At 44.0% G+C, this 12304-nt stretch overlaps 4 protein-coding genes across 4 annotated transcripts; 3 read left to right on the top strand and 1 right to left on the bottom strand.

The window, feature by feature from the left end:
* Positions 1–187: 187 nt before the first annotated feature.
* Positions 188–3712, top strand: EAE97_007549 (uncharacterized protein; the record flags this gene model as incomplete). The annotated part of the gene is made up of 5 exons (XM_038878064.1): positions 188–218; positions 280–450; positions 506–691; positions 744–3251; positions 3306–3712. 5 exons carry the CDS (start codon positions 188–190, stop codon positions 3710–3712), a joined length of 3303 nt encoding a protein of 1100 aa, XP_038730902.1.
* Positions 3713–4816: 1104 nt separating this feature from the next.
* On the top strand, positions 4817–6413 carry EAE97_007548 (uncharacterized protein; the record flags this gene model as incomplete). The annotated part of the gene is made up of 4 exons (XM_038878063.1): positions 4817–4831; positions 4956–5055; positions 5107–5600; positions 5652–6413. 4 exons carry the CDS (start codon positions 4817–4819, stop codon positions 6411–6413), a joined length of 1371 nt encoding a protein of 456 aa, XP_038730901.1.
* Positions 6414–7236: 823 nt separating this feature from the next.
* EAE97_007547 (uncharacterized protein) lies at positions 7237–7966 on the top strand (the record flags this gene model as incomplete). Its single annotated transcript, XM_038878062.1, has 2 exons — positions 7237–7537; positions 7635–7966. The coding sequence occupies 2 exons, from the start codon at positions 7237–7239 to the stop codon at positions 7964–7966; spliced, it is 633 nt and encodes a 210-aa protein (XP_038730900.1).
* Positions 7967–8908: 942 nt separating this feature from the next.
* Positions 8909–11050, bottom strand: EAE97_007546 (uncharacterized protein; the record flags this gene model as incomplete). The annotated part of the gene is made up of 8 exons (XM_038878061.1): positions 8909–9401; positions 9462–9775; positions 9830–10079; positions 10141–10416; positions 10472–10582; positions 10649–10754; positions 10822–10902; positions 11008–11050. The coding sequence occupies 8 exons, from the start codon at positions 11048–11050 to the stop codon at positions 8909–8911; spliced, it is 1674 nt and encodes a 557-aa protein (XP_038730899.1).
* Between the last annotated feature and the right edge of the window lie 1254 nt (positions 11051–12304).

The raw sequence follows: 12304 nt of genomic DNA, 5'->3' as shown, positions 1-12304 counted from the left end.
GTCACAACTTATCGCATTTTATTTCGGAGATTGTAAGTGCCAAAACAAAACAACTTTCGAAGTATCTATAAACTTCGTTTGATCTTCTGCAGTTTTATACAGAAACCGATTTCAACTTTTGCTCAGGGCACTCTGTGTGCGCAGGTCGCCCTACAGAAGTAACATCGATCTTTCTCCCATTGTCAAAATGGCTACCAACCCTGCGTCATACAATCCAAGTAAGGACTGAAAACATTGCCGATTCCCTGAGTATTGGAGCTGACTATAACTGATTGGCAGTCGGGGAAGAGACTGGTCCAGTAACAGGACAACCACCCAAAGTCTCAAACGAAACCAAAGCTGCACTTGCAAACGCTGCAGAATCTAGCGTAACTGGTTCGCATATGCCAGGACAGAATGCAGCTCCTGTAGCTGGTGAAGGAGAAAAGAAAGTGAAGAGCGAGAAAGAGCGTACGTATTTCATCTACATTCCAAAGGCCTCACAAACTAATTGTTTGCCGCGCAGTCGAGAGGGAACGCAAAAAGGCAGAAAAGCAAGCCAAGTTTGACCAAAAAAAGCAAGCTCAAAAAGCAAGCGCTGCCTCAGCTGTACCAAGTAAGAACAAGGAAAAGAAAGCCAAAGCTGAGAAAAAGGCTGCAGAAGAAGTCCTGCCAAAATATGTCGAGGATACTCCAGAAGGAGAAAAGAAGAGTATGTCAACTGACAGCATATATTCAATCATCAAGCTGATTACTTTTTGTAGTCATAAAATCTTTCGACGATCCTCAATACAAAGCATACAACCCAATCGCCGTCGAATCAGCCTGGTACTCATGGTGGGAGAAGGAAGGCTTCTTCAAGCCCGAGTTCACAGCTGACGGAGAAGTAAAGCCAGAGGGATCCTTTGTAATTGTTGAGCCTCCGCCAAACGTTACAGGAAACCTACATATGGGCCATGCTCTTCCTAACGCTTTGCAAGATTTACTCATCCGTTGGAACCGTATGCATGGTAAGACGACGCTCTGGCTTCCAGGATGTGATCATGCTGGTATTTCGACTCAGAGCGTTGTTGAGAATATGCTGTGGCGCCGTGAGCAGAAAACTCGTCATGATCTTGGAAGACCCAAATTTGTTGAAACCGTCTGGGATTGGAAGGATGAATATCACAAGAAAATCAATGCTGTGCTCCGCAGGATGGGTGGATCCTTTGATTGGACCCGTGAAGCTTTCACGATGAACGAGAACTTCTCATCTGCTGTCACAGAAACCTTTGTTTCACTACATGAGGAGGGTATCATTTATAGAGCCAACAGACTTGTGAACTGGTGTACAAAACTCAACACCTCTCTATCGAACCTCGAGGTAACCAATAAAGAGCTTGCGGGCCGTACCCTCATTGATGTACCAGGATACGATAAGAAGGTGGAATTTGGAGTCATCGTTCATTTCCAATATCAGATTGAAGGATCTGAGGAAAAGATTGAGGTTGCTACAACTCGTGTTGAAACTATGTTGGGTGATACTGGTATTGCAGTCCATCCTGATGATGCCCGTTATACACACCTTGTTGGAAAGAATGCTATTCATCCTTTCATCGAAGGACGATTGATGCCAATTGTTGCCGATACATATGTTGAGAAAGACTTTGGTACCGGTGCTGTCAAGATCACTCCAGCTCACGATCCTAACGATTTTGCACTCGGTCAACGCCATAATCTCGAGTTCATCAATATTTTGACAGATGATGGAAAAATGAACGATAACGCTGGTCCTTATGCTGGACAAAAACGCTTCGACGTTCGTTACACCATTCAAGAGGACCTCAAGAAGGCTGGTCTTTATGTTGACAAGAAAGACAATCCTATGACTGTTCCACTCTGTGAAAAGTCAAAGGATGTAATCGAGCCAATGTTAAAGCCACAATGGTGGATGAAGATGAGAGAAATGGCAGATGAAGCTATCAAGGTTGTGAAGTCAGGTGAGATCAAGATCAAGCCTGAATCAGCCGAAAAGAGTTATCTCCGATGGATGGAAAATATCAATGATTGGTGCTTATCTAGACAATTATGGTGGGGACATCAAGCGCCTATGTACTTTGCTCAGATCGAAGGTGATGAGAATGATGAGAGTAATGGTGATCGGTGGTTCGCCGGTAGAACAGAAGAAGAAGCAGAGGCTAAGGCAAAGAAGGCTCTTCCAGGTAAGACTTTCAAGCTCAAGAGAGATGAAGATGTCCTGGACACCTGGTTCTCATCTGGTCTCTGGCCTTTTGCCACTATGGGGTGGCCAAAGAAAACAAGTGACTTTGAGAAACTATACCCAACGTCAGTACTCGAAACTGGCTGGGACATCTTGTTCTTCTGGGTTGCTCGAATGATCATGTTCGGCATCAAAATGACTGGCAAAGTACCATTTACAGAGGTATACTGTCATTCTTTGGTCCGCGACTCTGATGGTAGAAAGATGTCGAAGTCTTTGGGTAACGTCATTGATCCTCAAGATGTGATTCAAGGTATCGCACTTGAAGACTTGCATGCCAAGCTTTTGGTTGGTAATCTTGCCCCAGCTGAGGTTGAAAAAGCAAAGAAGTACCAGAAAACCGCTTTCCCTGACGGTATTCCTGAATGTGGCACAGATGCTTTACGTTTTGCATTGGTTTCCTACACAACCGGTGGTGGAGACATTGCATTCGACATCAAGGTCATTCACGGTTATCGAAAGTTCTGCAACAAGATCTACCAAGCGACAAAATACGTGGTTGGTAAATTGCCTGCAGATTTTGTTCCAAATAAGACTGCAAAACCCACTGGCAAGGAGTCCTTGTCTGAACGCTGGATCTTACATAAGATGACAATTGCTGCGAAAGAAATTAACCAAAACCTTGAGGATCGTGAGTTTATGCGTTCAACAACTGCGGTCTATCAATATTGGTACAACCAGCTATGCGATGTGTACATTGAGAACTCAAAGGCGATCCTCCAGGATGGCACTGACGAGGAGAAGAGATCTGCTACTGATACTCTGTATACTGCTCTCGAAGGTGCTTTGACTATGATTCACCCTTACATGCCTTTCTTGACCGAAGAGCTCTGGCAACGTCTTCCAAGACGTCCAGAAGATAAGACACCATCTATTGTACTTGCAAAATACCCAATCTATCAGGCAGAGTTAGACGACCCTGCTTCTGAAGCAGCTTACGAACTTGTAACGGCTGTATCCAGGGGTATTCGATCATTGATGTCCGAATACTCGCTTAAAGATGAAGGAAAGGGTAAGTTATCAGCAGGATCCTATCGTACATGAATGTAATACTAACTAGTTCCAGTGTTTGTCCAAGCCTATGATAGTACCTCCCACTCCACCATCACATCTCAAGTCCAATCTATTAAGTCTTTGTCTGGTAAGGGCGTATCATCCTTGGAAGTACTCTCCTCAACCGATGCCCGCCCAGCTGGATGTGTAGTATTTTCCGTCTCCTCCGCTGCTGCTGTCTTCTTGCACGTCAAGGGTCGTGTAGACATTGATGGTGAGATTGAAAAGGCAACCAAAAAGTTGGAGAAGACTCGCACAGGTGTCGAGAAACAGAGAAAACTTCTTGATGACCCCGCTTATCAAGAGAAAGTCAGCAAGGAACTGCAAGAGATAGAGAGAAAGAAGCTGGGAGATCTTGAGACTGAACAGCGTGGATTTGAGGAGACTATCAAGCAATTTGAGACTTTGAAGTCAGAGTAGACCCATATGCATATTTTTGTAGACTTTTAAATAGTAAAACATCCAAGAAATACCAGAAGTTTTCCCAATCAATCTCAAGCTTAAACTGTGACTGTACTTTCATCCTCTTCTGGTAAAACCGATATTATCACAGGATCTAGGAGTCATATTTAACTTCTCATTTGGTTGGATGTCGAGCACATAGATGACTCAAAAGGTTTTATCAAATCACTGTTTCTTGTATTCTGGAGGTTTCATTTTGATAAGACACGACTTTCTTTGCTATTAGATGTATAAGTTTAGATCATCTTTTAAGGACACTCCTTGATGGACCTCATTGAAAGACAAATCCCATGTCTTCGGCAATACCGCCAACCTCTAAGTCGCTGCAAGTCGGCGAGAATAAAGAAGAATAGCGAATGAGTATTTGCTTTCCTATATATGAAGAATGGACAGAAGCAATAGAAAATATCAAACTCGGTATCAAATAAACGATGCGTAGATTATCTAGAAGCTACCTCATTTTGTTATCCCTTGTCAAAAATATCGGGACAAAGTTACTGCACCCTCCTTTAAGAACTTGGAGTCATTTTTCGAGTTGATTCGCCTAGATTGTGGCGAACAATTGTACGGATCCGTTTTACAACATTTTGATTGTTGATTCGATGAAATCAATGAGATTATACCTCCTTTACATTTAATGGCTTGGTTTGATTACGAACAGAAATCAGACTTAGAATGTTTTGATGAGATATTTCATCCTGATCCGGAGGTTAATGGTGAATATGTCGCTTAAACACAAGTATATCTCCTGAAATGAACTATTTTCGTTGTCTGCACTTACCTTGAATGCTATATCCATTCAGTTATATTTCTTGGGCTTGGGTTGTATCGCTGATAAGCCGTTGAAATATTGAAGCAAAAGTGATCTTGCAGGAAGTATATTAGAAAATGAGTTATAGAATGGCGCATCGCTCTGCAGAGGCGAAACAGCAAGGGAATACCGATTGAGTTTTGGAACGAAACAGCTGGTCCAGAGAAAGGTTCTGGGGCCAATGGGTTGCCTAATCCTTCAGTATTCATCAGGGTCAATCTTTCTGCCATTCATCTTTAAAGTAATAAAATATGGCAAGAGCTATGGTAAGTGAGCTTTCGCTTTTCCCTACAACTGCAACTTTTTCCCACGAGAACACCATTAAAAACAACTTATCGCCCAGTGAACATTACGAAAATAGAACTGATACTTTCCATTTCTTCCGTTCAGATGGCTTCGACTACTCACAAAGAAACATCAGAAATTTCGAAATATGTTGTGTGGCCCCTCATCATCAAGCATGTTGTCCCACTGGGCTACCTATACGATGGTGAGTTGAAACGGCCAACTTCATAGAAACTAGCGATCTAACAATTCTAAGAGAGCGGAAATTCCTATCCCAGAATGGGAGGAAGATCGAGTGCGTTGCCAAACGGACATGTGCTATTTCAATTTAACAACACATTCTGCCACAATGCAGCCGGTCAATTTCTAGGAAGAACCGATTCTACACTCTCCTTTCTCACCAACCCGACAAACCCGGTTATGTCGAGGTATCTGGCGCCGCCGGGATCAATCAATGTTGAAATCACCGAGAGACAAATCCCAAGCTTGTTCAAGCGCTTCGAGGATGAACTTGACAAGAAAAATGACAACAAAGTCTTCTGGGCCACTGGTGGGATTGCATGGTACCTTATTACGGGTGCTGCAGCATATGGATGGACATTCTTCGAGTACAGAGGTATCAGAAAGGATGGATCAACCTTTCTTATAGCAGTCGGTATAGCTTCCGTGGAGGTTAATTACCGGACCAATCCAACAACTATTGTGGCGAAGCGTGAGATGGCTGGCTGGAGCGAGCGCATCTTGTTCTACGTAAGTCTATCATTTCTATTTCGGTACGAAAGATCCCTAACAAAACGAAAGCCCAGTGAGCCTCGACTTGGGACTTTCTCTGTTCTCTCCGACGGGAAATATTTATATGCCTACGGACACAAAGGTGGCGACCACAATGGAGATTATGATGTGGTACTAGGTCGTGTACCTCTGGAGCTGGCAAATGCAAGAGCTTGCTGGGAGTACTGGGGAGGTGGAAGAGGCTGGGTCAAAAACCACTTCTTCTCCTGGCCAGTTCTCAAGAATTATCAACATGGTCAAATATTCGACACAAAATTGTTCGGGGAGGCTTCAACATACAGATTTGGCTTCGTTGGTTGCACTCGTACAGGAGATAGCAAGTTAATGTTCGGAAGAGCTATTAATCCTTGGGGCCCATTTGAAATCGTCGAACTGATGAAGGCATACCCTATGGGCCATATACAAAAGTTTGCATACACAGCCCATATGTTTGCTCACCCCTGGGCATTCTCAGAGAGCAAAGGGGATCTAATGGTCACTTGGAGCGAAGGAGGGTCGGCAGGAAATATAGTCGCAGTAAAGATCCGCTTTGAACAGGGCATCGGTCGCTTACAACCGAATGAGCTGAGGGTTGTCCAACGCATCGAGGAAGAAACAGAAAATAACAACATCGCCTTATCGGAGCTGCAACTTCACGATGAGTTGTATAGCTTTGAACGGTACGAGAAGGACGGTGAGCAAAAAGCTGTGATTGCCACACCCGAGAAGGCGAATGTATTTGAGAAGGCTGCTGCGGCATTTGGAAAACTATGTAATAAGAGTGCTCACTAAGAGTAATTGCACACGAGATGAGAATGAGAAAGGAGATCAGTTTGACAGTTTTGACACAGTATTTGCAATTTTAGCATTCGAGGATAGTTATTGGGATTACTGCAGGATATGCCATAGTACTTTGATGGGACTGCCCAGCATAGGCTTAAACATATCTGCCATTTTTATCATTGTCATCAGGGGACCATCCAATGCATTTTGTGATTCAAGTGCAGTGACTATTGCTTGTTGTAAAAAAAATAGAGGTAATATAATCGACTAGACTGGCAGCATGGAGAATGTCAAGCTTTGAAGAGATTCAAGGAATATACTACTATAATACCAGACAAGAAATCATATTACCATCCATCAGCTCCAAGTAAAACTCCCAAATAATCCAACAGGCATTTCATGATCTGTACTCACAGCGCTACATGTGACCATGGGGCTAATCTTGTGTAATGAGTTAAGTTTAGAGTGAAGTGAAGTTTGATTTGAAATCCACATCTCGATTCGAGAAGGTAGGCGAATCTACAATTAGTCAGCCACCAAGCTACAAAAAAGCGCGCTAACGCTAAGAAGCTCGGACCGTTCCGAGATATCAGGAACTTTCAACATTATCAAGCGCGCCTCATTTTGAATACAGACAAATTGCTATCGACGCACACTCACCATTGTGTATTCTGCAACTTTTCATACAGCAAGAGACGACTATCGAAGCTAAAGAGAGTTATTTTCCCTCTCCATCAATTGCCACACCCTGATTCAATAAGCAAACCTTCACAAACTTGATTCGTACCTACAGCTATAATCCTCCGCCCGAACCAAATTTCACATCTTCAAAATGGCCAACTACCTCGCCTCCATCTTTGGTACTGAAGCCGACAAGGTCAATTGCTCCTTCTACTACAAAATCGGCGCCTGTCGCCACGGTGATCGCTGTTCCCGCAAGCACGTCAAGCCCTCCTACTCGCAGACCATCCTCCTCCCCAACCTCTACCAGAATCCTGCCTACGACCCGAAAAACAAGATGAACGCGTCGCAGTTGCAAAACCACTTCGATGCCTTCTACGAGGATTTCTGGTGCGAGATGTGCAAGTTTGGCGAGATTGAAGAGGTCGTCGTGTGTGATAATAATAATGATCGTATGTCTTCTCCATCTATTTTCATTTTCCCCTTTCCTTTTCACCCATATGTCAAAGAAAAACTTTCAATAAACAAGAACTAACATATCCCCAACAGATCTCATCGGAAACGTGTACGCGCGATTCAAATACGAAGATTCCGCGCAAAAAGCCTGCGACGCACTGAATTCCCGCTGGTATGCCGCTCGGCCAATCTACTGCGAGCTCTCCCCTGTCACTGATTTCCGCGAAGCATGCTGTCGACTCAACAGCGGCGAAGGATGCGTGCGCGGCGGATTTTGCAATTTCATCCATCGCAAGAACCCGAGCGATGAGCTAGATCGCGAGTTAGAGTTGAGTACGAAGAAGTGGTTGAGGATGAGGGGGAGAGATGAGAGAAGCGTGACGAGGAGTCCTAGTCCCGAGCCTACGAGGAAGAGATATGCGTGAGGTGGAGATGAACTGGATATCGTGGAACGATCATCTGGGGCGAGAGTGTAGGATGGTGGGCGCATTGAGATCTGGGGCGAGGACAGTTGAGAAATACTTCTTGGGAGGAAAACTACTATGCTGATGGACACTTCTCAAAACACGCACGAATATTCGAAATCTCCTACCACTATCTCGTTCTTACTTCTACGCTCTACAGACAAAACGAGACGCACACTCTATCATGTTTTCAGTTCCTAGTGGATATACACCAATTCTTGGCCGCAAATCTTAACTATGGAGAAAGTAATCGGTGGAACCATCCAAAGAAATTTTGACATGATATGCAGAGCGTAGGGTCTTTAGTACGAGACACTGTGGATCTTATGAATTTGTATTCATACAAGGCGTTTCATGGTCATCTATTCATTTCAATAAATTGGGGAATACTAAAGCAAAACGCAAAGCAAAACACAGCAAAGCAGCATGAGGCTGCTCATGTATAATAATCATATCAAAAATTTGATAAAAGCGCAAATAAAAATAAATCCAAAGCACATGCATGTATTCACGTGAAGTTTAAGTCAAAAACAGGTGGAATAGAAGTTGTGTATATTTCATTAGTTAAACATCCGCCCATGCAGCCAGTTCATTCCATTGCATGGTTATTTCACCAATCCATTCTCCAATCCAGCAATCTCATCGCAGACTGTCAAAAATCCCAACATATATAACAAAGGTACAGGTTGACCCCCGCCCGTCCAATCTAGTAGTATATCCGAGCTTCCAAAAATTGCGTGTGAATCCTTGCCCTGACCTTTTCAACCATAGAACAAAAAGGAAATCTTGATAGTAAAGCGGATTGAAATTCTCAGCTCGGGTGGCACCAAGCATCACATGTGATCTTATGCATTGGCCAAGGTCAGCTCATTCCGACATGCCACCGCACCTTCCTTTCTCGAATCATCCCTCAGCGTCTACAAACTCGTCTACACTTTGACTATCTGTGTCCTTTCGATACAAAGTGGAGGTGGCCGTTCCCTGGGTGTCAGTAGCTGCTGGTAAGTCTTTCCTTAGATCATCATGGAAGTCGATCAATGGACCCTGGTTCTGACCTTGGACCGTACTAGTGGACTGGAGGATTCGCTCAAGATCCTTTTGTTGCTGCCCATTATTTTGTGTCTGAGCTGCAAGGAGATCAGCTGGTACATGCTGGGATTGGACTGGCGCTGGTGATTCTCTTCCCAAATCAATGAGATTCTCCTTGTCCTTCTCCTGAGAGGGAATTGAAGCTGGGGCTGCTGCCACTGGGATCGTGGGTGGTAATGGATTGGCCTGTTCTGTATGTTGGTGATGCTGTGGAGGAATACGGTTCTTTTCCGTGAATTTCTGACCTGGAAGGACTGGATAAACCGCGAGGATTTGTTCCGTCTGTTCTTGTGGACTAGCGCCATCACTGTTTTCCCTGTTAGTAAAACAAGTAAAACATTTGACAAATAGGCCTGTCCCAACTTACATGCTTGCATTCAAGATCCAATCTAGATCTTCTTCGCCCTCTTCGGACCCGCCGGGGCCACCTCGTACTGGTCTGAACAACCTTGGAGTCCATTCAACACCATCTTCTGCTCTCTTTGCAGCCTCATCTCTCTGCATATCCTCGATAAATGTCTTCTCATCTGTCGCAACTTCGTGGTTGCGTTCTTTGACCGCTTTCGCCGTCTTGAACCATAACTTTTGCGATTCTCTATCATCTTGTTCTTCTAAAGGTCTCACTAATGGGGGTGATGGTCTCGCTCTCGTAGCATCAAACAAAAGATCTTTCTTACCCGTCTAAAATCATGATCAGTAGCTTTTACGATTCGTCCAGGATTTAGAGACTCATACCTTAACGTTCTTGATAAACATTTCTCCATTCCACATGCCCGAAAGCTCATAGAGAATTTCCCCTGTCTTGTCATTCTTGATACTACCCCCAATAGCATTGTAAGTTCCTCCAAAGTAGCCCTTCGTCTTGAACTCAATATCTGCGGTCAATCCGAGCTCCGGGCAGCGCACAAAACTATGATCACCGAGCTCATACTTCATCTTACCGAAAAGAATACCTCGAGCGTACATGTTTGGTTGAGTCAGAACGCTAATAGCGAGTTAGTATCTGATGTTTTCCAGTATGCGAAGTTCTGCAGCATGTAACCTACTATCTTTCCCCTTTAGGTCCAGACCCTCTGTTCAAAAATCTCAAAATAGCAATACCCTCCATCATACTAGCCGCAGAATTGCCCAAAAATTTGCTTCTAGGTTTCAAACACCCATCGATTCGTATGTTGTGTTCTGGCGCCATATAAAAGTAGCTTGATTTAGGAGGATGATGAGAGGTTTGCTCGGAAATATAGTATCCCTTTGTATTATCTGGAAACTGCCAATAACAAGTATAAATTTCGCCGAGGATAGGATTGAGTGGTTTCTTAACGCCTCTGCAGTATCTCATTAGCACAACCGCTCCTCTCATATGTGTAGAGTCTGCCTTACGGAGGTTTGATGTGCCATCCACTCAGGTAGAACTTCACAACCGAAGTAAATCGCTGCAAGGGGTCGTCTACCTCCGCCATGGGAAGCAGAGTTTCCGGATGTGCCATGAAGCTATTCACCATCAGCATGCCTGCTCTTCAAATCCGCGTCCCTTCCGAAGATCCTACAACTACGCACTTTGTGATTCTTTCCAGCATACTTCTGGGCTCGAGAATAAAGGTAGGCAAGACGACGCGGCTCAAATCAGCCCCGGGACGAAGCTGTGAGATGATGTGAGAGAGAACTGTATTCCATTCCACCATGTCAGCCTCTGCACCATTTCTCCCGTGTCAAATCTCATGGACTCCTACCATTTCCCTGATCTGGCTCGACAACAGTAGTCTCATCCTCGGCATCAGAAACCTTCGATTCGTCGACGGAAGACCGGTTGCCTAGAATTGCCATATTGTTATTAGCGATGCTATTCCAAATGGCCTATTTCGCTCCGTAGTCGCAGCATATCAATACGGCACATTCCAGCCCGAGAAGAAACATACTTGCACCAGACTGCCTCCGATGAACATGACCCAAGCTAACCATGCTTGCGATTTAATAAAATGTAAATAGAGCGTTCGTTCTTTCTAGATGCTGTGGAAATTAAGAGAAGATCTGCGTATCCACCACTTTCCAAAGAAGGTGGATGTAATGGGAAGCTGGGTTGGGAGAATGTGTGAACAAAATTCAAGGATTTCAAGGTACGTCGTTGTTGGAAATGGTTTGGTCAAAAAGTGTGAGGAAAAACCTCAGGTGGACCATTAAAAAGTGTTCGTTAACGGCAGGAAGTACCAAAACGTGCTGAATAGAGGGGAGATCCGAGGAACCATGCAACGTCACAGGGCTTAAATATGGGTAAAATTTAAATTTAGTGTATCACTGACAATGGTGGATGATGTGATGCGGTAAGTTAGACGTGACAGGTAATAAATAAGTCGACGAGCAGGGCAGGTAGATGGAAATTCTTGTGAATTGAGGCGAATATTTGCCTGATATGATATGTTTATGTAAGAATGTATGTAAGAAAAGATGGTTGTTTATATCTACATACATCTATGTACCTACTCATGCCTTTCTATCTGTGAGAGTCATTAATCAATTTACATCTGTATATACCTACCTACCTACCTACCTACCTACCTATCAGGAAGTGAGCCGTGTGGCGGAAGTTGAGAGACACAGCCAAAAGTTACTTTTGCTACGCATTTAGAAAAGATCTTTCGTCATCGGAATTATCAAGAATTTCCAGATTCCGACTGTTACAAAGCTTCCCCCCTTTGTGGTATCGCAAACCTTATGTATACCTCTATCTACTCCGTACTTACCGGTGCCATTAGTAAGTTGATGTTAATCGTCGATGTAATTTTATCTACTTACATATGGGTTTACATAGAAGTTACACTAAATATATAGATACCTCCTCCCTACCTACCGAGACATAATTTCTATCCCATTGCATTGCCCACCCGTCTACCTAGATACATACTTATGCATACCGCCTCCCTACCCAAGCATCATCCAGATACATACAGCCGCACAGAAGCCAACTACCCAGCTACCTAAGAACCAACTCAACATTCCATTCCATCATTCAAAAAAAGAAACGCCTTGTGTCTCTCTCCCTCCCCTCCCCTGCTTCTCTTCATCCCTCGCTCGCTCACCTCACTCAACAATCACTAGCTGCAGGGTCAGCCAATGACGACGATTTTCAGTTCCCAAACACGCCAAGTTCCATCGCATCTCATCTCATCTCATCTCATCTCAACTCATCCCCTTGATCCATCTATACGCGTATTGAAA

This window comes from Botrytis byssoidea (genome assembly GCF_014898295.1).
Source record: "Botrytis byssoidea strain MUCL 94 chromosome Unknown BBYS_015, whole genome shotgun sequence".
In the NCBI taxonomy this organism is placed as follows: Eukaryota; Fungi; Ascomycota; class Leotiomycetes; order Helotiales; family Sclerotiniaceae; genus Botrytis; species Botrytis byssoidea.
The sequence above is the reverse complement of the archived record's forward strand: the minus strand, read 5'-3'. Positions and strand labels throughout refer to the sequence as shown.